The sequence below is a fragment of the Artibeus jamaicensis genome, unplaced genomic scaffold (assembly GCF_021234435.1).
Source record: "Artibeus jamaicensis isolate MK-2021 breed Jamaican fruit bat unplaced genomic scaffold, CSHL_Jam_final contig_432, whole genome shotgun sequence".
NCBI lineage: Eukaryota > Metazoa > Chordata > Mammalia > Chiroptera > Phyllostomidae > Artibeus > Artibeus jamaicensis.
In genome coordinates this window covers 7,969,419-7,994,636 of record NW_026521828.1, presented here as the reverse complement: position 1 = coordinate 7,994,636, position 25,218 = coordinate 7,969,419, and the positions used below count along the sequence as shown (strand labels likewise).

General features: G+C 41.5%; 1 protein-coding gene across 1 annotated transcript in view; it reads right to left on the bottom strand.

Moving 5' to 3' along the window:
* Positions 1–5,691: 5,691 nt before the first annotated feature.
* The window catches only part of LOC119054356 (hepatitis A virus cellular receptor 1 homolog), a 29,929-nt gene continuing 10,402 nt past the window's right edge, over positions 5,692–25,218 (bottom strand). Inside the window, exons 3-10 of the mRNA XM_053665922.1 lie at positions 24,150–24,488; positions 22,206–22,295; positions 18,344–18,433; positions 15,019–15,117; positions 12,052–12,107; positions 9,284–9,395; positions 8,421–8,457; positions 5,692–6,255 (exon numbers count right to left, since the gene is read on the bottom strand). Coding sequence (XP_053521897.1) covers positions 6,150–6,255; positions 8,421–8,457; positions 9,284–9,395; positions 12,052–12,107; positions 15,019–15,117; positions 18,344–18,433; positions 22,206–22,295; positions 24,150–24,488 — 929 coding nt within the window. The 3' untranslated portion in view covers positions 5,692–6,149. The remainder of the gene's footprint in view (positions 6,256–8,420; positions 8,458–9,283; positions 9,396–12,051; positions 12,108–15,018; positions 15,118–18,343; positions 18,434–22,205; positions 22,296–24,149; positions 24,489–25,218) is intronic.

The window sequence follows — 25,218 nt, the reverse complement described above, 5'->3', positions numbered from 1 at the left end:
TACAGGCACTATGGAAAATAGTGTGGAATTTCCTCAGAAAACAAACAATGGACCTGCCTTTTGACCCTGAAATTCCACTGCTGGGATTATATACTAAGAACCCTGAAACACCAATCCAAAAGAACCTATGCACCCCAATGTTCATAGCAGCACAATTTACAATAGCCAAGTGCCGGAAGCAACTTAAATGCCCATCAGTCAATGAATGGATCAAAAAACTATGGTACATTTACACGATGGAATACTATGCAGCAGAAAGAAAGAAGGAGCTCCTACTATTTTCGACAGCATGGGTGGAACTAGAGAGCATTATGCCAAGGGAAATAAGCCAGGTGGTGCAGGACAAATACCATACGATCTCACCTTTAAGTAGAACCTAGTCAACAAAACAAATAAGCAAGCAAAATATAACCAGAGACACTGAAATTAAGAACAATCTGACAGTAACAAGAAAGGAGGTGGGAAAGGATAATGGGGGGAAGAGAAGGGTTTTCAGGAACAACTGTAAAGGACACATGGACAAAAACGAGGAGGTGTGAAATCAGGGGAGGGAGCTGGGGACGGCTGGGATTGGAGGGAGAAGGCAGACAACTTTAGTTGAACAGCAATTAAAAAATAAAGAAACAGCACTTTAATGACGACACTTACATTTTTTACAAAAATATTGAAATTGGGTCTAGTCAAACATACAGCTCTTTCACCTCATAAGAAATCAAACACACTGAGAATCCATATACAAGACATTTTACAGAATAACTGATCTAGCTTTTCAAGAAGTCAGTGGCATGAAAACAAAAAGGAAGGAGTCACTGTTCTTGATGAAAAGAAACTTAACAGACATACCAACCAAATGTAATCTATGAGTTTGCTTAAATACCGATTTGGATTGATGAATTATAAACAGAGATTTTTGGGGAGAAATCAGAAAAAATTGAATATGAATTGGTACGAGAGGTATCACTAGTTTTGTTAGAATATGGGTCATTACATATAAATTTTATTTTATATTTCACAGATTTCATTTGTTTACTGTTAGAGGGGAAGGGAAGGAGAAAGAGAAGGAGAGAAACATCAGTTTGCGTGAGACAGGGAATCCCTAAGGGAACTTGATGATTAGATCCCCAGGCATCCTAAGGTTCCAAGGTCCCCAGGTGAGTAGTCAAGGCTGATAAGGTCCCACCTTACTTTTCAATGGCTATCACCACCTTTTCACTGGGCGGAGCAATGCTTTTTGTTTCTTCTTTCTCTGATAATCTGATGTGATCAAGAGTCAAAGAACAGTCTTGGGAGGTCGGTTTTCTCCACAACTCACTGAAAAAACAGCTTGGTCAGGGGGAGAACAAAAGACAAATTATTCCTTTCCCCCCAGAGAGCACTCTGAACTTGGAAGAAACATTTCTCAACAACTAGGCTATGAGATTCAGAGTGTAAGTATGCTTCCCCTGCAATCCTTAGGGTTTTCCTATATTTGGGGAACTCTGAATAATTTTGCTTAGCCTCCAGAAAGGTATTACAATTCTCACACAGTCTAAATATAAGTTTTTGTGTTCATTTCATGCAATTTGTTTCTGAAATAAGTAGGAATGCAGAATTATGACATGTTCTTTTTTGCGCATGTTCTTTCATGAAGTCTGTTTTTGTTAAAGTGTAAAATAGTTTGTAATAGACCTTCACCTGTACTTTGAACAAACAAAAAGGTAAAGTCTTGGCTCCCATCTCAACCAGAATGCCCAGAAGTATATGGCCCAGGAATCTGTATTCGGACAAGCTCCCAGCTGATCTAATCTATTGCCTCCACTACTTTAAGCATCTACATAAGCTTTGCCATTCCCACAATGCTTTTTGCTACTATTCACTCAAGTTGCTTTAATTAGCTTTAACATGGTATCCTAAACAATATCCACTAAGTTATGGTGTTTGAAAAAAAATTTTTTTAAGATTTTATTTTTTAGAGAGAGGTGAGGGAGGGGGAAAGAGAGGGAAGAAACCTCAATCAGTTGCTTCCCACGTGCCCCTCAACTGGGGACCGGGCCCACAGCCCAGGCACGTGCCCTGACCAGGAATCATCAACCAGCAACCTTTTGTTTCACAGGCTGACGCTCAGTCCACAAACCCACACCTGCCAGGGCTAAATTATGTTTTTGATGCACTGTTTTCTAAAAATATACAGCAAGTTATATATGTATTTCTTAAGTCCACTGTGGACTAACCTGAAGCAGCCCATGCATCACACCACTGCCCCAAGCTGCAGGTTTGGGAAGACTGGGCTCAGCAGCTGCCACCCCCAACAGATCGAAGACAGACCGTCACCCTCCCCTTCTTCTTCCAGGGCCCCTCTCCCGAAGCCCTCACTGCCTTGTGAAACCCCCCCTCTGTCAATATGTGCCCCACGCCCACTATCCTTCCCTATATACCCTCTTCCGTCACCCCCACCTAACCGACCTTTTCCGTATGAACTTAGCACAGGGTCACTGAAGCACGTTAACAAATGTGAGCATAATTCTCCAACAGATGTGTTCACGTAGCCCTTTACAGCCAGCACCCCTGAGGCAGTGCCCATGTCTCCAGCCTCATCTCGTTTCCACCCACATCATTCACTTTGCTGCAGCCGCGTTGGCTTCTTTAGTCTTTAGAACACACCTTACTCTCTCCCTCTTAAAGCACAAGCTTCTTCCTGCCCCAAATCCACGCATGTGGTGGATTCCACCAAGTGGCTGCCTCGTTTGGTTTCAACTGCAATGTCACCTCTTTCTCAGAAGCAGTCCCTGACCAATGCTGCACCACTCCCCACCCACATACCTCACCTTCCCCACCCCCATCCAGTGATTTTCAACCAGGGATGATACTGCCTCTCAGAAGACATCTGCAGTTGTCACTACTGGAGGAACTCAACTGTCCCCTCATTGGCAGAGGTCAGGGATGCTGCTAAACATCCTACAACAAAGAATTATCTGGCTCCAAATGCCACAGCTGAGAAACCCAGCTGTCACTATACTCTCATGCCCTGCAGCATTAACTGGTACCGAAATTGCTGGTTTGGGGGTGGGGGTCCCCTACTAAACTGCACCTCCTCAAGAACTGAAGTTCCCCCGCACCTACAGGAGTGCCAGGCACACTTGGCTCCCCAAACTTGTCCCACCTGCCCTTGTCCTGGGGAGCCACGGCATGTGGGAGATGCCGGGCAGAGACTACTGACGAGCCTGAGAAAAACAAGAAGTCAGCTTTCAAAACGAGAACGAAAATCTCTTTGTCAGTGTGAATAGAGTGAAACTAATAAAAGACCCTCACGCTTTCATGTACTCACAATTATCTTCACCACCATCAGCAAAAGATTGGTTTTGCCACTTCTTAAAGATGTGCCCAATTACCTAAGTTTAAAATATGGTCCTAATTACAATTGTGTCCTAATGTTCCAGGACAGATTGTAGATAATAAAATCTCAATACATTCTACAATATTAATATATTTACAGGAAAAAATTTAATATTTTTTAAAAGATTGTATTTATTTAATTTTTGAGAGAGAGAGAGAGGAAGAGAAAGGGAAGCCTGTGAGAGGAACATCGGTTGGTTCCTCACATGTCCCCAACTGGGGACCTGGCCCTAGGCATGTGCCCTGAGAGGGAATCAAAACGCTGACCTTTCAGCTTGCAGGCTGGCACTCAGTCTGCTGAGCCACACCAACCAGGGCAAAAAATAATTTAGTATTAAGTAAATACTTTCCCTTCCTTCCTTCTAACCAGTTCCTCTTCTCAATGTGGATAATTATTTTCTATGGTATAAAATGATAGCCTAATTATTCGATATCTACTTTTCCAAAAAAGAAAATTATTTTTAAGAATAAGAAGGCACTGCTCTAACCCGGTGGCTCAGCTGTTCAGAGCATTGTCTTGTACACCAAAAAGTTGCGGGTTCAATCCCCAGTCAGGGCACATACGTAGGTTACGAATTTGATCTCCTGTAGACGTGCATATGGGAAGCTACCAATTGATGTTTCTCTCTCTCTCCCTTCCTTTCTCTCTAAAATCAATAAACATATGCTCAGATAAAGATTTAAATAAATAAGAAGGCAGGTCCTATATAGCAAGAAACTCACAAATGCAGTATCATAGAAATAATTTATTAAGCACTAGTGCTAGGTCAGCTATTACTAAAAATCAAACAAAATAAAAACCCTTTGCATTTCTGCAGTGGTGTTCACTTTTCAGACTTCTCACAATTGCCACTGTGCTCTGACCTAGGTCTGGGAATAATAATCTCTAATGGATGTGAAAACGAAGGCATTAGGAACAACTTGACCCAGCGTCATCCAGTGTCACTGGTAAGAGGCTGGGACTCAAGTCCTAGTTCTCACTCTGTGTACCACCTGCTACCCCCACACCCACATATTATTTCGCAGGTACTGGCGGGCAGGCCAGCGGCTTACACTGTGCTCATGACCTTCAAACAAGTACTGGAAATGCTGGAATAAACAAAGCTTGCCAGAACCCTGGAGCCTTCGATGTGCCATCAGTAAGGTCATGGAGAATGGAACTGCATCATAATTCAAAGCCATACAAGTCACAAAGCAGGAAACCAGTGTGACCTGCAGGTTAGGGCAAGGACTAGGGGGTGAGAGGATGGGATGCCACCTACAAAATCCTGATGGTGCAGGAATGCCATCCAATGTCACAGGTCTTTCCAGAGAAGCTACAGACCCGGGCTTTAAACTGGAATCTCAGTGTTCCTGCATGTTGTCTTCAATTTAAAAGAAAAACACTGTAGTTTGAACAAACTTTTTTAGACTAGATTAGGCTGGCCCAATTTGGCAACCCTGATGGACAATGTTTAACAATCTTATTTACCCATATAACCTTCATCCACAGGTACCTGCTATTAATTTTCTAGAATTCTGCAGAACTGTGTCAAAAGTGTTGCCTTCAAGTACAAGCATCCTGCCCTCCTGGACCACCCTGGTGTGATTAGCACTGAACCCCAAGGGAGAATTATTTCAGGATTAACTCAGATTGAAATCAATACCCAGCCTTGTGAACTATTAGTGTTGAAATGTTTCTGGTGGCAAAAAAATTTCTTATTTTTTGCTTATTTAACTCTCTTGGCAAACTTGGAAATTTAATTCAGTTGTGAAAAAGGAAGAGCATTGAAATTGATTTGATATAAAATAAAGCCTTATTCTTCTAAAATAACTTTATGAAAGGCTGCTCAGCATTACTGGCCATCAGAGAGATGCAAAATAAAACCACAATAATTTTAATAATCAAAGTGGTTGGGGACAATTTAGAATCTCATTTGAACTAGTAATGCTCTCAAATAATGCTATTATGCTATTCTAAGGCAGCAAGCCATCTTCTCTAATCAATCCCTTTCTCTCTGCCTTTTATTTTTTAAATCTCTACCCTGCATCATTCTAAAAATTTGTTCAGATTCTCTGACAGTGGTCAACATAAGGGCCGGATGCTATGGCCCAGATGTAGCAGAAATAGAGTGTGTGTGTTAAATCAGATGGCGACTGATCTTCTTCCCCAGTCTGCTTGGTCCGCTCCCCACCCTAACTTCTTCTAACTACTAGAAACCCCATGCTGGTCCAAGGCAAAGCACTTAAAACCTTCTATTTTCAGAGCAAAAAAAAAAATCGAATGGTGAAATAACACTGACTTTATTTCATAGTGAAGAAAATAAAAACCTATGAACTTCCATGATTTGTAGCCCTTGGGTGACTTAAGAAATGCAACATTTGGAGTTAAGAAGATAAAAGAGAAGAGATCATCATGGATGCTTCCAAGTGCGTCACTTAAGTACCAAGTCCTATGTGACCAAGGAGGCAGCTCTTTCCCTGTCTCCCCAGTGAGGATTCTCACAGGACACAGGCTTCATAAGGTCTACAGTGTTCATTTCATACCTGGGAGAGGGCTCGGCTATGATCAGAAAGACTGAGCCAGTTTCTCATAAAAAAGTAGGACCCATCACCACTAAGGTCGACTACACACAGATGACCTAGACACACTCGAACCAATATCACTGACAGGTTAGAATATGGTGGGAAACTGATAAAGTCATTCTGGATCTTAATAGGATTCTGGCATGGTGAGATCTGGTCCTTGTCTTCTGTGATCAAGGACATAAAGCCTTGGATGGTCTCTGGGTCTTAATTCACACGTGAAGATTGTTCTCAAAGTGGACATTCTCCTCTGCTCGGTAGTGCACTGCAGTTTCATTTGGTGAAGTTCCATCCTTAATGTCATTTGATGACAGTTTGCTGTATAAAAGAATCACATGGTAAGAGAAAAGCAGATCCCTTCTAAAGTACATGCAGCACGTTTGTTTACCATCAGGGAAGACTGAGAATCTGCAACTCCCAGAGCCCACTCACACTTAACCTATGGAATGAGTCGAACCCTCCAGAGCTATTAGTGTTAAGTTGCAGGAAAGTCTGTTTAATAAGCAGGTAGAAAACCTAAGTGGTATTAAATAAATTAGACCAGTCTCCCTCAAGGAGCTCACGGAATAGAGCACAAAAATTGACAATCTAAGGCAGATACATGATGTCAAATTGAAGTACTAGATCAAGGTGCATATTCTCCAAGTCAGCTGAGAAACTGGCTGCTGTTTTTCCAGCGTGGATTGTGACCTTTCAGAAAAGGTATTAAACCCATGGTGTGGTCTGCGTTCTGTATTTACGATAAAATAGGGAATACAAGATGTCAGGATGTATTGGATATAGCATTTAAAACAGGGCTGTTTCACACAAGTGTGTGGTGGATGATGATGCCAAAAATCATCCTGTGTGTTTATGGTATTTGAAAAGAGTTAGATGGGTTTTATAATACACATCCTCACATGGCAAGTGCACAAAAACTCTATGTGTAGTGTTTTCATATAGTTGCTGTTTTTTAATTTGCACATAGTGACGATGTTTAATCCCGGAGCCTCTCCAGAAATGATATGAAATGTATTGAATCTTCACTCAACCCAGATCTTTAACTGAACCAGTCATACAAGTGTGAAACCCTTTAGGGGTCAATGGCAGGAAATGAGTCACAGAGCTGCCAACAAACATGTCCCAAGGAAATACTCCTTTGGGTTTTTTTTTTGTCCTTTTTTATATTTTACAACATTGTCTACAACATGTTTTCATTCACAATTAAGTGATAAGAGGTAAACGTAAAGAAAACATTGACACTGAAAGGACAGACACCAACTAAAGGGATGCTATAGTCCATGCTTCTGGCTGTAAGAAGTATTTTCCCTTCTATGGATGGAAGCAGGAGCTCAAAGCTTCCATTAGTATGGGTTTTAAACTCTGAAAGACCTGAGTCTTTTAGCTGCTGTGTGTTGTGAACTTGGACATCACTTAACATTTCAAAACTCGTTCTCTAATGTGTGCAGTGAGAACAGTAGGGCCTATGTCACAGGTGTGGTGATAGGAAATGAATGACGGCAACAACTGGAGCCCACACTTATGGGCACTTGCAGGGTGGTTGGTGATGCCCAAGGCAAACTCAGTGGATTGGCCCATGTGATGAAGACACAGGGAAGACTGACACCCACCAGTAATGAATGGCAGCCTAATAGGATGGCTTCTGAGTCAAAGGAAGACCTTGCTTAAAGCCCAAACTGGACTGAATGAAGCAGGCGACCTGGAACTGGGAGCAAGTAGTGGTTTCACACCAGTACAGGTGTTTGCTCAGATGAACCCAGGGCATGGATGGAAGTAAAGGAAATTTAAGCTTTGAGTGGGCAGCAGAACACATTTACAAAAATTGTCAATCAAATGGCTATGAGGCCAGATAACCAACATGAAGGAGCAGAGCAGGCTGAGGATGGAACCGCTGGGTGGGGGTGCTGCAGAGCCCTGGAGGCCCCTGCCCCACCTCAGAGCTTGTGCTCTGCTTGAGCCAGGCATCCTCTCCCTCCAGGTCTCTGCAAGTGGCCTCCTGGTCCATCAGGGCCCCTCACACATCCCCCCACCCGGGTCTGCATTCCCCATGGCATTTGCCTGGAAGCACTTGCAGGACCCTGTCTATTTGCTTTTGTGTTTTGTCTGTTTTGCTCATCTCTTTGGAATATAATAGGCTTTCAGTCAACAAAGCAGTGAATGAAATCCAGGAGAAACCAAACAACTCACTCCAATGTAGTTTCATCAGACACAGTTTGTGACTTAGTGCCATTACTCTGAGAGGGGAGGACGGGGCACTGCTTCTGTAGGAGTTCCTGGCACAATGCCAGGGGAATGGAGACAGCTCAAACTATCACTGGATGCCTCGGGCAGTAATGCAGGCACTCACTACACTGAATTTTTCAGGATCTGGGGGGCAAAATGGGGAGTTCAGGAGAAGGAGGAGAGGGACAGACAGAAATTTTTGTTTATTTTTACTGGGATAGGAGCATCAAAACACAGCGACACAAACCTTTCGAGCTTACCTTATATGCAACACCTTTCCGTACACACATAAATACCCTAAATTGGGGAACAGTGAAAATTAAACAGGTCAGCCAAGAGTTTCATGAGATCTTTTCCCAATCATGTATATTGTTTCTGTTATTATTTTAACTAGACAAAATCTGAACAAAGCCAGAGGCCAAAAAGAAATTTAAATTTAGAAGAATGTTTTTTGAAAGGAGGAAATCAAAGCAAAAAACAGATTAGACTCCTCCCTGATAACTTCAGGTAACTCCTTTCAAATATGTATGACCCAAACGAACCCCTTCATGCAAACTATCTCAGGTTCATTGTTGGGTTAGTGTATTCACACACATGCCCGGACTTACTTGATGCAATTATAATAATTATACTTCACTTGTAAGAAATGGAATGTATGGTTCTTCACAGAGGCCGGTTACACACACACACACACACACACACACACACACACAGAGCTGGTGGATGGCTACTGAAATCTGTCTCCCTTCCATTGTCTCATTGGCCTCCTCAGTTAAGGGAGTGTCATAAGACTCTCAAGGATGTTATCCTTCATAGGACATACATTGGGTCTTGAGGGAAGGAGAGGAAGAAGAGTAAACAAATCTTACACAATAAGGTTTGTTGCCTTCCAATCCCGACTCTACCCAAAAAGCTTGTCTTAGTATTTAATTTCTCTATAGAAAATTTAAATTTCATTTTTCTTTACAGACCAACATTTTAAAGAAAAAGGACAAGGTTATGAGACAGGGAACTTATGTGAAATCAGAATTATGTGGTGTGTGGAGCAACTTGAAACCAGGCTGTCTTGCTCTAGGACCCTCGTCCTGTCCCCTTCGGCACAATCCTGCAATGACTTACATACTTTTGGCAATTACAGCTGCCAAAACACTGAGCAGTATCAGTGCGGCGGCAGCGAGTCCAATGTAGAGAGCCTTATTGGTGCCCTTCCATGGGTTTTGTTCCACATTCACGTGCTGAGGGAAGATCAACATTGAAAAGGCATCTTGTTAGAATTATGGGCAGAAAACTTTTCCTAAAGTAATGTACTCAGACACATTTATCTTTACTGACCTTTGTCTACTTCTGGATCATGAGGGGTAAGACCAAAGGATCTGAGGTTGTGACCACAGTGAAATCCTAACACAACTTGAAATGTAATATGCACTTGGGAATGTGGAAATCTTTCATACCATGCTTGAAGTGGTATTTATGGAGATGCACAGATCTGTTAAAGCTCAAACTGGATACTTCAAAGGGTATATGTAAATCCCCCATATTATTTTTTTAAAATCTGTAAGCTACATTCTCTTATTATACTAAAAAAGAAAAAACAATTTTTCATCTTCAAGTTGACTTGGTGATTCTATATGATGTCATCTGTGCACAAATATTGAATTTGGTCATTAATACAGTCCTTATTTTTTAACTATAATTCAAGGTTCTATTAATGTCTATGTAAATGGGCTCAAAAGCAGCTGTTCACAGACATGGCTGTGATAAAATTAACTTAAAATGCTGTGCAATTGGGTAGAAGTGCAGAATTTTGTTAAGCCTCCTGGTGCAGTTCATAAGGATCACCCTTCTAGAATAAGCCCAAAATATGCTTGGCATTGTGCCAGGCCCCCTTATATAGGTTAGCTTCCATTCTGAAAAGATCCCACAGGGTAGATATTTTAACGGAAAGGAGGTGGAAGATCAGAGAGAAGCATCAAGCCTCTTGCTGCAAGGAAGTTTAATCTCTGTAATCAGAATTCTGGCTCTTTTAATCACTGTGTGACCCTCAACAAGTTATTCGGCTTCTCTGAACCTCTGTTTCTGTGTCTGTCAACTACAGATTAAATAATGTCCTTGACCTTGGCTGGGCAGCGCTGTTAGTTAGAACACCATCCCCTTATGCCAAGGTTAGGCACTCTATCTCCAGTCAGGGCACAATACCAGAAGCAACCAATGAGTACATAAATTAGTGGAATAACAAATTGATGTTTTTTTCTCTCTCCCCTCCTTCTTCTCTCTCTTCAAAATCAATGAAAATTAATAAATATGCTCCTTGGGAAAGGTACACTTAGATACCCCCTGAGAAGCACTAAGAGAAATGTGAGGAGGATAATTCAGCTAAAGTGCTAGACGGTACACAGGGCTGCCAAAGGAGACTTTGCATTCCATCTCAAAACTATTATATTACATAAAAAGTGCACATTATTTTTAAAATGTGCAGCTAAGCAGGAAGGTAGGAAAACTAAAATCAGCGATAATCGTAACATCCAGAAACAACCATTGTTACCATTTTTTATTACATACTCAATAATATTTAGCACTTGATTGGAATACTACTGCTCAAAAAGCCTTGGCAAAATAACTCCCAAACACAGCACTGAGCCCCAGGGTGTGTTGGGGCCTCTGTTGATGGAGCTGTGCATAGAATGCCAGGCCTCTGGCAGAAAACAAAGTCAGGGAGGGCCAGGACCACTGGAAGTATGCGCAGCCTCACAAACGTGCTTCTAAACTGTTTCTACTTTTTTCTAAACATACCTGTCCTACAGGCAACTGAGGTCAAGAACAATCTCACCAGTTAGAATATTAGTTGTTTCTTTTTAATTTAACCTAAGTCTGGCCATGGAGCAATGTAACAATCATTTCCATAGTGATAGTTCTGATATTTAGGAGGTACAGTCCATACAAATTCAGCCCAGGTCCATCAGATCAATCTGTGTCTGTGCGTAGAAGTTGTTAAAATCTTCAGTGTAACTCTGATGCAGTGTTCTCATTGTCACTGAGATATACAACATCAAGTCATTTGACCCTACACTAAATTATCCCCCTTTGCCTGAGCTTGAATGTCTTTTACTACAGCCAGGTTGTCATTTCTCACCACTTGGACCAGGATTGTTCTCAAACTCTTTTGTCAGTTGCTTCTAAGAGTTGTTTGAACATACAAAGGGAAAGCGTGATCTACCTGGGAGCCAAAAGAAAAGTTTCCTGTGAATAACTTTGCCTTGCTTATCTGCAAAGAGGAGACTCTTGTGAGCATCATGACAGCACCACCCCTAATGTTGTTCTCCAGCCCAATGGTGCAAGAAAATCTTTCAAATCACCAAGTTGTTGAAGACACTGAAACCTTAGTAAGTCATCCTGTGGGGAGGTTCCGGTGTAAAAAAACTCTGCAATGCCCTCAGATTTTCACATAGGAAGACGATAAGGTTGGAAAGGACACTAGGGAGTGCGTGTTGACGCAGTGCCCTCCCTTTCACAGTATTTGGGTTGGGGCAGCCTCCACGCCACTGCAGAGATTCCAAGCACATTACTCCCCTGATGGGGAGGTTGTGTTACCTCACTCTCCTGAAATTAGTTCAGTATTTTTTGTCCAATTTTTGGCCAGGAGACAGTCGGTAGTCTGTGAGGATTGTGTGTGTGTTTGTGTGAGCAAAATATCACTTATTGGGCATCTTTAAAAAGCTGGCCTACCAATATCTATTGAACTTTACAAATTAATTAAATCACCCTTATTTTTAAAAAACAAATTATTTTCATCTTTGTCTCTTCACTAGAAAGAATCAGCCTGGGGGCAAGCCTTACAACTTACTTCTGGAGGGACATACAAGGGAAGGTGAATAACATGGGGGATTTGCTTACATTTCCACAGTCTTGCCAACCACCCTCTGAAGGCAGCATCACAGTGGTGTTCCCATCTGCTCAACAGAGAGAAAATGATTTAGTGAGAAAAAATACTGAGTTTTCACTACAAACACCAAATACATTCACATTGCTTTCTGGTGACAAATAAAATGCCCCAATGCAGCAGGCATTGCAAGAATTATACCAAGTTACTAGTGTTTATGAATTTATCCTATAAGGTTGTGTTTCTTAACATTTTTGTCATGGACCCTGTGAAAATGGACCCCCCCCCCTTTTTGTATATAATAAATGCATCACATACAAAGTTTTACCTGCAATTTGAGGAGCACAGAGGCCATTCTGGGAACCAGGTTAAGAATGCCACTTATACATAGGTAAGCAATATTTTTGTACCAGCTAAGAACCTGTCAATGAGTGCCCAGAGTAAACATCAGACTACTCTATTCAGGATGGACGTTACATTGATTTTACATTCACATTATAAGGAAAATACACTAAGACATATAAAGCAGGTTGCATGTAACTCCTACATTATATGCCAATGTCTATTTTGTCTGGTATAAGTATTGCTACTCCACCTTACTTTCTGTTTCTGTTACATGAAATATCTCTTCCCATGCCTTTAAAGTTTTAAGTGTTCAAATTATAATAGTGCTTTGAAATATCTATTTTGCAATAGAGAACATATGGCTGGCTTCCCCAGATAATTATAGGTCAAACACAGAATTCTTTTTTAACTGAGAATCTATGATGTATGAAGCACTTCACATCTGAACAATTTTTTAATCCCATTTTATAGATAAAGGAACAGATCTGGAATAGTTATACACGTTTCCTACTCTATCAATGACGAAACTCAGGAGTAATTCCTGGGTTTCCGTTTCACTCATTCTGAGACCACTTTAACCTAAGGCAGTATCTAGGATGAGGCAATGTCTGCAGTCTAGGCTGTGTTTGACCTTAAGTAAGTCCTTCACACACAGGACTGGTTGATGCAGTAAAAATAGTGGGACTTCAGTCACAGGAGATTGAGTTCAAATCTGCAAATGTCCCTTAGAAGTGTGACCTTGACCATGCATATATATATTTGTGCATCTGTATATAGATATACACACACAGATGTACATACACATACATATATACATGTACATTTTATATATATATACACACATATATTTCTAGCTAGGGCAACCTTGAACTACAACATTAATATCACCCACCTCAAAATGTTGCTAATTTAGATGATGTATGTAAAGTATTTAACGTCATATCAGATAACTATCAGATGTTAGTATTATGTCCTTATAAAGAAAGGAGCAGTGGGCAGCACACGGTGCCATGACTTACTAAACGTCTTGCTTCTTCAGTCAGCATAAGCATCCAGTGAGGGGTGCAACCCTTCCCCTTGGACCCGCAGCTAGTCCCCAGCAGTAGAATTGAGAGCTGACTCCAAAACACAGCCATAGGGGCCCCCCAGTCTGACAATGGCAACTAGTAAGGCCTACACTGAAAAAATTAAATGTGAAAGTATGAAGTTTCCTGGCACAGACAACTGGCAAAGGTGGGTGGTGGGCCCTATGACAACCCAAATCCCTTCTAGACCTAACATGCTTTGCTTCTGTGAAGATTCTGGCAGCCACGGAAGGCAGACTTGGGCACAGTGAGGGTTTGGCTCTAGAGCCTCAGACACCCGCCAAGATGGAGACACAGCTGCTCCGACGTCTGTGCCACCATGGAAAGCTCTGCCTTCCCCAGGTTAGAGTGACCCAATATTTACAAAATCATTCCCCACTGCTACCTTCTTCCCCCTCACACACTAAAATGTGGGTGCAGCTGCCTCTACTGCTGTCCCCTTGTGTTCTTATCCACTCTCATTGTGCTCATGTGTCTGGAAAACACCTCGCATGTCAGGGTTCTGCATTCAAAAACAAACGTCACCATTCTGTCACCCCAACAGAGTGGGTCCCTCTGTGACTCTCACTGCAGGCCCATTTTCAATGAACCATCGAATGATTGGCTTCCAGGAATGACTGGCAACAGGCAGGCCATAGGGGGCCCTACAGATTGGCAGCTCCTGAGTCATGCACAGGAGGAGTTTGCAAGGTTTGTCTCTGTTTGGATGCAGCACAAGCACAGGACACACAGCCAGCTCTGCATTACCAAGGGGTTCAGCATGTGGCTGAACCACTCTGGGTGGCTCACCACTCTGGGTCACAGAGTTAGCTGGGAAAGATGACCAGCTTCAGGATCACCTTTCTCCACTGTGGGAAAGACAGCTCAGTCTTCCACTGCAGAAGAGGAGAGAGTATGTGGGACCAGCCCAGAAAGGGGATCTGGGGGAGGCTTTCAGAAAGGCAGTAGCAGATTCTCTGTGGGGCAGGCCTCTCTCTTTGGTGCCAGTGCTGGTGGCCTCGAACCCTCTCTAGGACCCCTCTATGTCCACCTGCAGGCCTCACAAGGCAGCAGGACAGCCTCCTCGATGTACTGAGGCTCTGGTGCTTAGCAAAAGGTCAGCACAGGTGGCCAGTTTGGTCTGGATTTAACTAGTTTACAACTCTGGCCCAAGGTAGCAAGCCCAGTAATAAATACATGTGGAGTCAGGACTGGTTCACATGATTTAGAAAAATAGAGAATTGCATGCAGATGTTCCCAAATCATACAAGTTCCCTGTGCTAGTCAGGTTTATGTGCCTGGACAGCTAAGTAATAATCACAGTGGCTACTGTAACTGTGTCCCAAGCTGTTCTTCTCATTTAATCCTCACAAGGGTTCTACATGGTCAGTGATGTTCCATCCATTATACAAATGAAGAAAACAGATTCAGGAAGGGTGAGATGTTTGTTCCAGTCTCAGCTGATTGCAGGGGCCAGTGTCGGGATTCACGTCAGAGCATGTGCTCTTAACAACACGTCAGTGATTGTCAAATTTGAATGCTCTCAGTCTTCAGGGAAGAAAATGAGGTTACCTGTTGAACAAGGGTCCGATGGTGAGCTGGTCGTATTTGTTTCCTGTGTTGTGATAGGCTGGGTGTCTGTTGTCTGCATTGGAGAAGATGATGTGGCTTCTGAAATGGAAAGGATGAAAGAGCTCTGTTCTATTTGTGGAGAATACTTCCCAACCACCTCCAACAACACTAAAATCAGGAAGTACCCTCAACTCTTTCCTAAAAATTTAATCAAAGATAACATTGAGGCCTTGTGCTGCCATCTCAGCTTTTTATTAGTAGTAATAAACCTGGTATTGACAGTGCTCTAGGTTGTTCACCATAGATGGAAACTTTTCACACTCTTCATACCTCTAGGATCCCCTGAGTGCATAATGCCCACAACCGTGCATCTTATGCTGGACACCATTTGTGTGAAGCTTTATTCGTACAAATGACATTCCCTTTGCATGGAACAGGGCCTGGCAGTGTGCACTGATCTGTCCTCCCGTCCTCACCCCAACCCCAATCTGGGTTTTCTGACCTCACTGAAGCTCCCACTTACCCAACCACAGACTTTTCCAGGGAGATGCACATAAGGACCAGCACAGGACACACACTCACAGTACCTAATTTCTGGACGTCTCCTCAAGCTGACTAACCTGCCCCAAGTCCCCATGTGGTAATCATTCACAACCCTCAAAGCAAAGTGGACTCCAAAGAAGGACCTTGGCCCCAGTCCCTCCTTCAGTGGCATTCCAGGCACTACTTTTGTGAGACACATTTCCTGTACTGTCTGACTCATCCTCCATGTCCCACCGACATGCTTCACTAGTTTCCCCGAAGCTCAGCTATGCATCACTTGCCTCTTCACCAGGCCTTTGTATTCCTGCCCCTGAGAGCACCAGACTCCTAGAGCAAGTGAGTGGTGCTGGCCAAGTAAGGAGTCTCAGACCCGGGCTTTCCCTCATGCCTCTCACTGGTCTTTCTGTTTCCCCTTTGCCATTGTCATCTTCGAGTTTCAACACCACCCTGCTTTATGTTCTGAACCCGTTTCATGTTTTCCTCCAACACTGAACCTCTACCAGGACATGGCTCTCTTCAGGACAAAGAACAGAACAGCACAAGAAAGTCAGACGATCAGACTCTGTCCACCTTAGACCTGTGTACACCTCTCGACCTTAACTTCATCCCCCAGTTTGGTTCTTTGTGGGCCTCTTTCTTTCTGATCTGCTCCTATAACCTTACACCCAACCACTGCATGAGTCTCTCAGGAAACCAGCATGTGCAGAGGCACTGGGGACAGGCAGGGGGTGGGTGTAAAGGAAAATGTCTCCGCATTGAATTAGCTCCAGTGTTCACCTCCTTCCTGTCCTGTAAAGCTCACCTCTAGACTCCAACTCCTATGAAACTATCAGGATAAGAAAAAGGTTCAATTCAGTTAACAATACAATTAATTTTCCTTAGGAGGTCACACAGACATGTAAAGCCACACTCTTCTTCTGACTCTCTGCTTTAAATGAAGTAAAAAACTCATGTGTGTTCACTAAACCATGTCCACTGATCCTCACACCTTGTAGGCACACACTAAGACAAACCAAGAAGCCAAATCAATATTGAGAAAGTCAACAGATTCTTTGGTATATTCAGCTACTTGCAACAAAGCTGTTTTTCTTATAAATTTTTATGTCTTTAAATCCCAGTTTTACCCTAAAGCCCTCTCTTCCAAACTTAGCTCATAGCCCAATGCTTCAGGTCCTTCCTGGTAAACATACACTGGTTCAATGGGAATCAAGGAAAATCAATTGTTCCATCAGAAATTTCTCACTAAGAGGTTGTGACCTCTCTGTTACTCCTCAGAATCCAGACCACTTTAAGTTGTCAGAGAGTGATAAAGGCTTTGAGACTTTTCACTAAAATTATGGTTCTTAAATAAGATTTCATTTATTTATTTTTAGAAAGGTGGAAAGGGAGGGAAAGAGAGAGGGAGAGAAACACTGACATGAGAGAGATATACCAATCAATTGCCTCTCGCACACCCCCAACTGGAGACCTGGCCTGCAAATCTGTCATGTACCCTGACTGGGAATTGAATCAATCAATTCCCAGACCAAATCTTGGCTCAACCAGTTTCTATCCATATGCCTTTCAACAATAAACATAGACACTTTGTAGGTTCCCACAAATATAAAATAGGTTTGAACTGCACTGCCATTGTACAGTGATCTATTGGTTTGCAGGCCAGCCCTTAACCCACTGAGCCACACCAGCCAGGGCTAAAAGTTATCTTTTTAATCCTATAAATAGAAGGTTTAAACCTACACTGGTCCTTAGGAAGCCACTTATTTCCCCTACCCACATGTGAAATTATTCTCCATTTGTTTTTTATCTGAACTCTTCAGTATTGGAAATTTGAAGTGTGAAGCATGTAGCCTGAATTGAAAAAGGAACCATATATTCTAATTCTAAATCCCTGGACCTTAAATCCAACATTTACTTTGTCATTAGTATAAACAGCACTTTCCCCCCTACTTTGTGCTACATATTAAAGAATACTAGAAGCAAAACTGTGCAAGGCACTAAATGATGTAAAAACCAGGACGTCAGTGTGGATGTCAGATCAGGACTAATTCATCCTAATATAACCTCAGTCGGTGCTCAGGGTGAAAGGCACGATCTAATCGTTATAACTACAGACCCAAATTCAAATTAATGGAGACCAAATCTTGGCTCAACCACTTTCTATCCATATGCCTTTCAACAATAAACATAGACACTTTGTCTAGGTTCCCACAAATATAAAATAGGTTTGAACTGCACTGCCATTGTACAGGGTTGTCTTAAGAATCAAGTGATATGATAACTGTGAAAAATTTAGCATGATTGTTGTGACATAGGAGATGAATAAATGTTAACGTCACTGAAATCTGATCCTTGAGTTGAGTGCCTGTCTTCAGAGCCAACCTAAGCTTCCCTCAGAGCTACATGTGAGGACAGAATCTCATTAACCTGACCTCTGTTCTCAGACATTCCCCATAGTTTCCTTATAAATCTTCTTTCAGCTAAGTCAAATCCACATTATCCTCATTAGGTGTAAAAAGACCAGTGGTCTGAAGTTTGTTGGCTAACAGTGAATTCCTTTGAGAATCCAATTTAAAAAACAATGGGTCCCTTGATCCTGAAAATACTTATAGGTATGAAAGGTGCGTACAATATACACAGGGGTTCACAGACCCTGTGAAGCCGTGTGTGGAACCGGAGCAGTAGCCTTGCACTAAATTGTACTTCCGCATTAACACAGTTTCTGGGATGGTCTACAACACCCTCTCATTAGAGAGCCTCTGGCCTCAGAAACACATCAGTTTACCTGTCTTGAGGTTCAGTGTGGATGACGGCGTTGTAGGAGCAGAGGTGGAGACCCCAGGTGAGGCTGGAACACTGGTGACCTTAGGTGGAGCTAGAAACCAACAGGAAAGCAAGGAGGATTAAAAGCAGCAGGAGACAAAAGCTTTCGGCTGGGCCTGTGCATCAACTCAACCAATGAGAGACCAACCCCAGGCTCCTCTCAGCTCTGCATTCTTATCATTACTCAATTTGAATACGAAATACGAAATACGTATTCAAATACAAAGGCTGGAAAAAGTCTGGTAAAAAGGAATTCCTGCATTGAAAGGTTTAGATTCCAGATGGTACAGAGGTGAAAAGGTTACCCTGGATTTGCACTGAAGCACTTTATAAAGAATAGGCATACTTGGGGTGGTGAACACATAATTCAATATACAGATGATGTATCACAGATTGAATACCTAAAACCTCTATAATTTTATTAATCCATGTCACCTCAATAAATTCAATAAATAAATTATAAAATTAATTTAATATAAAAAAGGAAGAATAGCTATACCTGTCAGATTTATATATCCTCATGAACATCTGTGGAGGAAAAATGTCTAGAACCCGGACCTATTTTTGTCTTCTCAGTAGTGAATGACGAAGACTTAAACAGTAGTTCTCAGGCCCAGAATGTTTACAAAACAAATAATATTCAGCTCAATCAGTTCTGAGGTTACCCTCCCCAAAAACCAGCACCTTAAATTGGAATGAACTCACTCATACCCACTAGCATATGCTACATTGTAGGGAGAATCTATACAACATATATTTGGGTAGAAAGTGAACTAGACCACAGTGACTTTGACTCTTCAGTCAGAGGTGGTGTAGGATTTCAAACCACATACGCAAGGTCTCAGAACTACCCAAAGAGAGAGCTGAAGTTAGAATTAAGCCCTAACACAGTGCCTGGCACAAAAGCAGATCAATGAAGGTCTGATTAAAGAATGTGTACATCTTTTTCCCCAATAAGTTTTTTATAGCTCAACTCAATGATTAAAAACAAACAAACAAACAAAAAAAAAAACCTTGGATAGGAGACCATTGGTTGAGAAGCTCTTCTTTGTGAAGAGATTCCATTCACTTTAGAATAGAGACAATATTTGCCTTAGGGGGAAAAAAGCCTTTGAACAAATATTTTGAGTGCTCATTACATGCAAACCATTACTATAAAGCAAAGGTTAGCAATCTTTCTGCAAAAGGCCTGAAAGTAAATTATTTAGGCTATGGGGCTCTCTGAGTCACTCCAGTCTCAGGGTGAATACATCCACTGACAAGATAGTATAATGATTGGGTGTGGCTTTTCCAATAAAAATTTATTTATACAACAGGTGAGGAGCCAGTTTTCCAATCTTATCTGTCCCTGGGGCTACACTTTGCTGATCTTGATAGAAGGTGTTGTCAGAAGCTTTTAAGAGGAGTGCATTCCAATTTCCTCCCTACATTTTAAAAATGTAATCTAGAGAGGAAAAGCAAGCATGCAAAATTTCTGATCAAAGGAGCATAAGAAACAATACAGAGGAGAAAACCTAATCAGGTTGTTTAGTGAACTTGATTTCTTTCATGGTACGTAGTTTACCCAGAGAGCAACCACAATAAGGAAGATGCTGATGAGGAAAAGCTCTAGCAGTAGGTTAAAGAATGAACAAAGCCTGCAAATAAAATTTTTTTTTAAAGATTTATACTGTCTGAAGAGAAACCAGAGTATAAACACCAATCCAAAAGAATCTATGTACCTCAATGTTCATAGCAGCACAATTTACAATAGCCAAGTGTTGGAAGCAACCCAGGTGCCCATCAAAATGAGTGGATCAAAAAACTATGATACAGCCCTGGCTGGTGTGGCTCAGTGGATTGAGCACAGGCCTGCAAACCACATAATCTCGGTTTGATTCCCAGTCAGGGCACATGCCTGGGCTGCAGGCCAGCTCCCAGCAGGGGACTCATGAGGGGCAACCATACATTGATATTTCTCTCCTTCTCTTCCCCTCTAAAAGATAAATAAATAAATAAATAAAATCTATAAAAAGAATGGTTTTAAAAAAATTTTTTAAAAAACAACTATGGTACATTTACAACTATGGTACAACTATGGTACAAAAACAACTATGGTACAACTATGGTACAATGGAATTCTATGCAGCAGAAAGAAAGAAGGAGCTCCTACCCTTTGCAACAGCATGGATGGAACTGGAAAGCATTATGCCAAGTGAAATAAGCCAGGAGGTGAAAGACAAATACCACATGATCTCACCTTTAACAGGAGCCTAAACAGCATAACAAACAAACAAGTAAAATATAACCAAAGACACTGAAATAAAGAACAGGCTGACAGTAACCAGAGGGGAGAGAGGAGGGAATTTCAGGGGAAAAAGGGAAGGGTTTACAGGAACAAGTATAAAGGACACATAGACAAAAATAAGGGAGGGGCGCATGGAAAGGGGAGAAAGGTGGGGAAGGCTTGGGAGGTGGGCTGGGATGGGACTAAAAGGCAGAAAACTGTACTTGAACAACAATTAAAATTTAAAAAAACAAGACAACAAAAGCAAAGAATTGGATATTGGAGGTAGAGAATGACTTTAGCTCAATTACGGACCCACTTACCCACTAAGAGAAAGCACTGGCCTTGTAATTACCTGCTTACTACATAAATGGGAGTCACACTATAAAAATCCCCTACTGACTCCTTTCTATAACATTTTTTTAATTCAGCCAGACGAAAATAATTTCACAACCCCAGAGAAGCTGTAACGTAAGTTCTTCTTCACGTGCTAACCCTCACATCTCTCTATGGCCCACTGTGATCTTGTTAGCTTCAGACTTCCAGAAGAGTGTCCCAGAGTCAGCTGTTTTCCTCATCTAAACTGAGCTTATTGTGTTTGCCTACATAAGAGAGATAAGCCAATTCCAAAAGCTGGGAGATCACAAAATAAAGTCTCTCTTAATTAAGAGAGAAATGGAGACATAAGTTATCAAGGACACAGGTAGTGGGTCCCATGGTCAACATAGACCTTAGTGGATAGATATTCACTAAGAGGAGCCAAAACCAGCAAATCCCTAAGAACCTAAGTTTTTTTATCAAATGATAAGGATTATTTGTATCATAAGTATTAGTATGTCCACATCGCCATGGAAAAGACAAACTTCCCAGATGTTTGGATTTCATGAAAATCTTCACAGCAACTGGGGAACAGTTATTGGGATGTAAATGTTTTCATGATATAATAAGGTCACTTCAATGTATATGCAAAAAGATTGAACTGACAATTTTTACTGTTGGCAATGTTGCTACTTGTCAGTACAAGAATAAAATAAGATAGAATCACACTAAAAATGTACAGGGTTGTCACAAGAATTTTTGACATAATACTTGTAAAGGACGTAGCATGGTTCCTAACATAGGGGACAGAGCAAATATTGCCTTCACTGAAAGCTAACCCTCGAGTGAAGGGTCTGATGACTTCAGAGTGGACCAAAGGATCTCCACTCAGAGCTGCTTGCGAGAACTGAAATCCACATATAACCTGACCCTCCTTCTATGGCATCCCTAGAATTTCCTCATAAACCTGTGCTCATTTGGGCTGAATCCATAACACCCTTGTTAGATGTCCAAGATCCGTGGTCCAGGGTAACTTGGCTGATAGTGAACACCTATGAGAATATGATTTAAAAAGAACTATGGGTCCCTTCACTCTAAAAGAATGTGGATCATAAATACTGTGAGGCCATGTATTTAATCCAGGGCAGATCTTATCTGAGATTGTCCCTCTAACACATGACCTGGGTGGTCTACATTCTCTCATTTGAAGACCTCTGGCCTCAGAAACACATCAGTTTACCTGTCACGAGGTTCACTGTGGGTGCTGCAGTTGTAGGAGCAGAGGTGGAGACTTTAGGTGATGTTGGAGCACTGGTGGCCATAGGTGGAGCTAGAAACGAACAAGAAAGTCAGGATTAATCAAGCAGCAGATAAAACTGGGCACTAGTCTGTTCTGAACTCAGAGTTCTTGTTATTGACCAACTAGAATCTGATAGGGGAGGCAAAAAAGGGAAACAGCTGTATTGAAAGGTATGAATTTCCATGGGTTCAGAGGCAAACAGGACATCTTGGCTTTGCAAGGAAGCACTCTGAAAAGACTAGCCATGTCTGCCTGATTTAGGTATCTTCATAAACATATGTGAGGTGGGGAAAATGTTTAGGGCCTAGACCTGCCTTTGCCCTTTCAGAGGTGAATGACTAAGACTTAAAATGTAGCTCCCCATCCTGGCTGGTGTGGTTCAGTGGGTTTAGCACCAGCCTGTGAACCAAAAGGTTGGCCGTTTGAGTTCAATTCCCAGTGAGGGCACACGCCTGGCTTGCAGACCAGGTCCCCAGTTGAGGCTACACAAGAGACAACCAATCGATGTTTCTCTCCCCCTTGCCATTCCTTCCCGTCTCACTAAAATAAAAAAAAATAATAAGAAGAAAATAAAACTGTAGTGCCCGGGCCCAGAATGTTTACCAAATACGTAGTATTCAGGTCAGCCAGGTCTGAGGGTACCCTCCCAAAGGACCTGCACCCTAAATGAGCATTATCACCTATTAACATAGATATTTTAGATCACACAGACAATTTTTATATTTGGTTGAAGGTGGACTAGACCACGGGAAATAAATTTGACTCTTTCCCGAGTCAGAGGGTCTAGGGTCCCAAACTACTAATTCAGAAAGAGAGCCGAACTCAGAATCAACCGTAAGCATAAGAGTAGACTGATAAAGGCCTGATCCAAGAATATGTGCTTTTGCTCAGTTGGTTAGAGAGTGGTTCTCATTAACAAATGTGGGGGGGTTCTATTGTTCCTGGGTCAGGGCACATACAGGAATCAACCAATGAACACATAAGTACAAAAAACAATGATGTCTCTCTTTCTTTCCCACTTCCTCTCTGTAAATAAATACATTTGAAAAAATTTTTAAATGTGTCCCTTTTTTCTCACCAAATACCATTTTATCCTTCAAGAAGTTTTTTAAAATCTCAACTCTGGGGCATTCTTGTATTGCCTCCCAGGTATTGCTTTCCCAGAGTCAGCTTCTTTCCTTGTCTGAATTGGCTTTATCTTACTTGCCTTCAGTAGAGAAACAAGTAAAAGCCAAAAATTAAGAGATGTCAAAAAGTCTCTTTTCATTAAAAAAGTAAATAGAGACACAGCTTATTAAGATGATAGGTATTGAATTCTACTGTTAATATGAAACCTTAGTTGAGGAAGAAATACGTTTAAAAAAAAAATATATATATATATATATGATGAAAAAAATACCCTAGTTAAGGGAGATTCCTTAAAAGAACACCAGAAACCATGAAATACTCCAGAACTTACTTCTCTCAGGGAAATGTTAAGGCTATTAGCATGTGCATATAAAGAGGCGTAAACTTCTGAGATTCCTGGATTTCATGAAAATCTTAAAAGCAACTGGTGAGTGTATTGGGAATGAAAATGTTTTCATATTGCAAGAAGGTCATTTTAATGCTTAAACAAGTACTGTTGTGATACAAGGCGACACTGACTTAAAAAACCCAAGATAGGGCAGAGCATGAGGGTGGAATTACATAGGCTTACACAGTGTATATGTACCAAGATTGAGCTGATAAGTGTCAAAGCTGGTGATGTATCTATCTACTTGACAATATCTTATACAATATTATTTAAATTATCCACTTGAAATTCTCTGCAGTACTTTTACCATGTTACTATAGGTCATGTTATAAAATGAAGTGATCAAAGGAAGAAGAAGACAAGCTCACCTGGTTTTACATCCAATAATATGTTGACTTTCAAATAAGTAAACCACCCCCAGTGCTCAACCCGGCAACAATACGTGCCACTGTCAGACTGGGCTGCGTCCTCAATGGTTAAAGACACGTTGCCTTGTGAAATCGCTCCCTTGAGGTTGTAACGCCTGCTCTTCTGAAAGGTGATGTGGTGGCCATCTGTCAAGATGAGCTGATTGGGGCACTGAGAAGGAGCACACGCCCCTCGGCCCCAGCACGTGGAGGTGGTCCCGCGAGCTGTGGAGTAGGTGCAGGGGAGCGTGACTGCCTGACCCACCACTCCGTCCACACGTGGCTGCGAAACCGCAGTGTCTGCAAATAAAGAGAACACAGAGCATGAGGCCTCCATATTCGAACTTTGCATTTATTTCCACCGTTTTCTCTTTACATAGTTTATTTCATTTGTAATCATGTGACTTTACATCTTGAATCGGAAACTTTGTTATAAACATTTTTCTGTTTACATCTTTATCAGCATTTTGTTTTTTTTATGTTTGTAAATAAAACATAGTTTAAACTTTTTTCTATATTTAGGATTCTTTCCTAATAGGATACATTTCTAAAAAGAGAAATCATCAGAATAAAGACCAGAAATATTTTACATCTTGTTTTCAAATTTCTTTCCAAACTGTTCAAACCAAATGACACTCTAGCAACACAAGGCCATGACTTTCTCTGGGTTTGACAGGATCTGCTTATTAAACAGGAAACACAAGCATGTCACTGTTCCCGTCCCCAAGAGCCAATCACTGCCTCAGTTGACTATGTTAGCAAATTCAATTGCCATTAAAGCTTTTATTGCAATTCTTAAAATGTCTATTGCAAGTGAAGTCACCCTACTACCCCTCTCTTATAAAAATAAGCAGAGCTATTGTTTTGTCTAAAGTATTGTTGGCTTAAGGGCAGAAGTCTATTAAACTCTTTAGAAATCAATTTTTGAAAAATGGGTTTCTAATACTTCCAGGAAGAGGAAAGGCTTATCATATGCTTTAGGATTGTTCTAAAAAACACAGATAGGTCCCTGTTCTTGTAGCCAGCACCA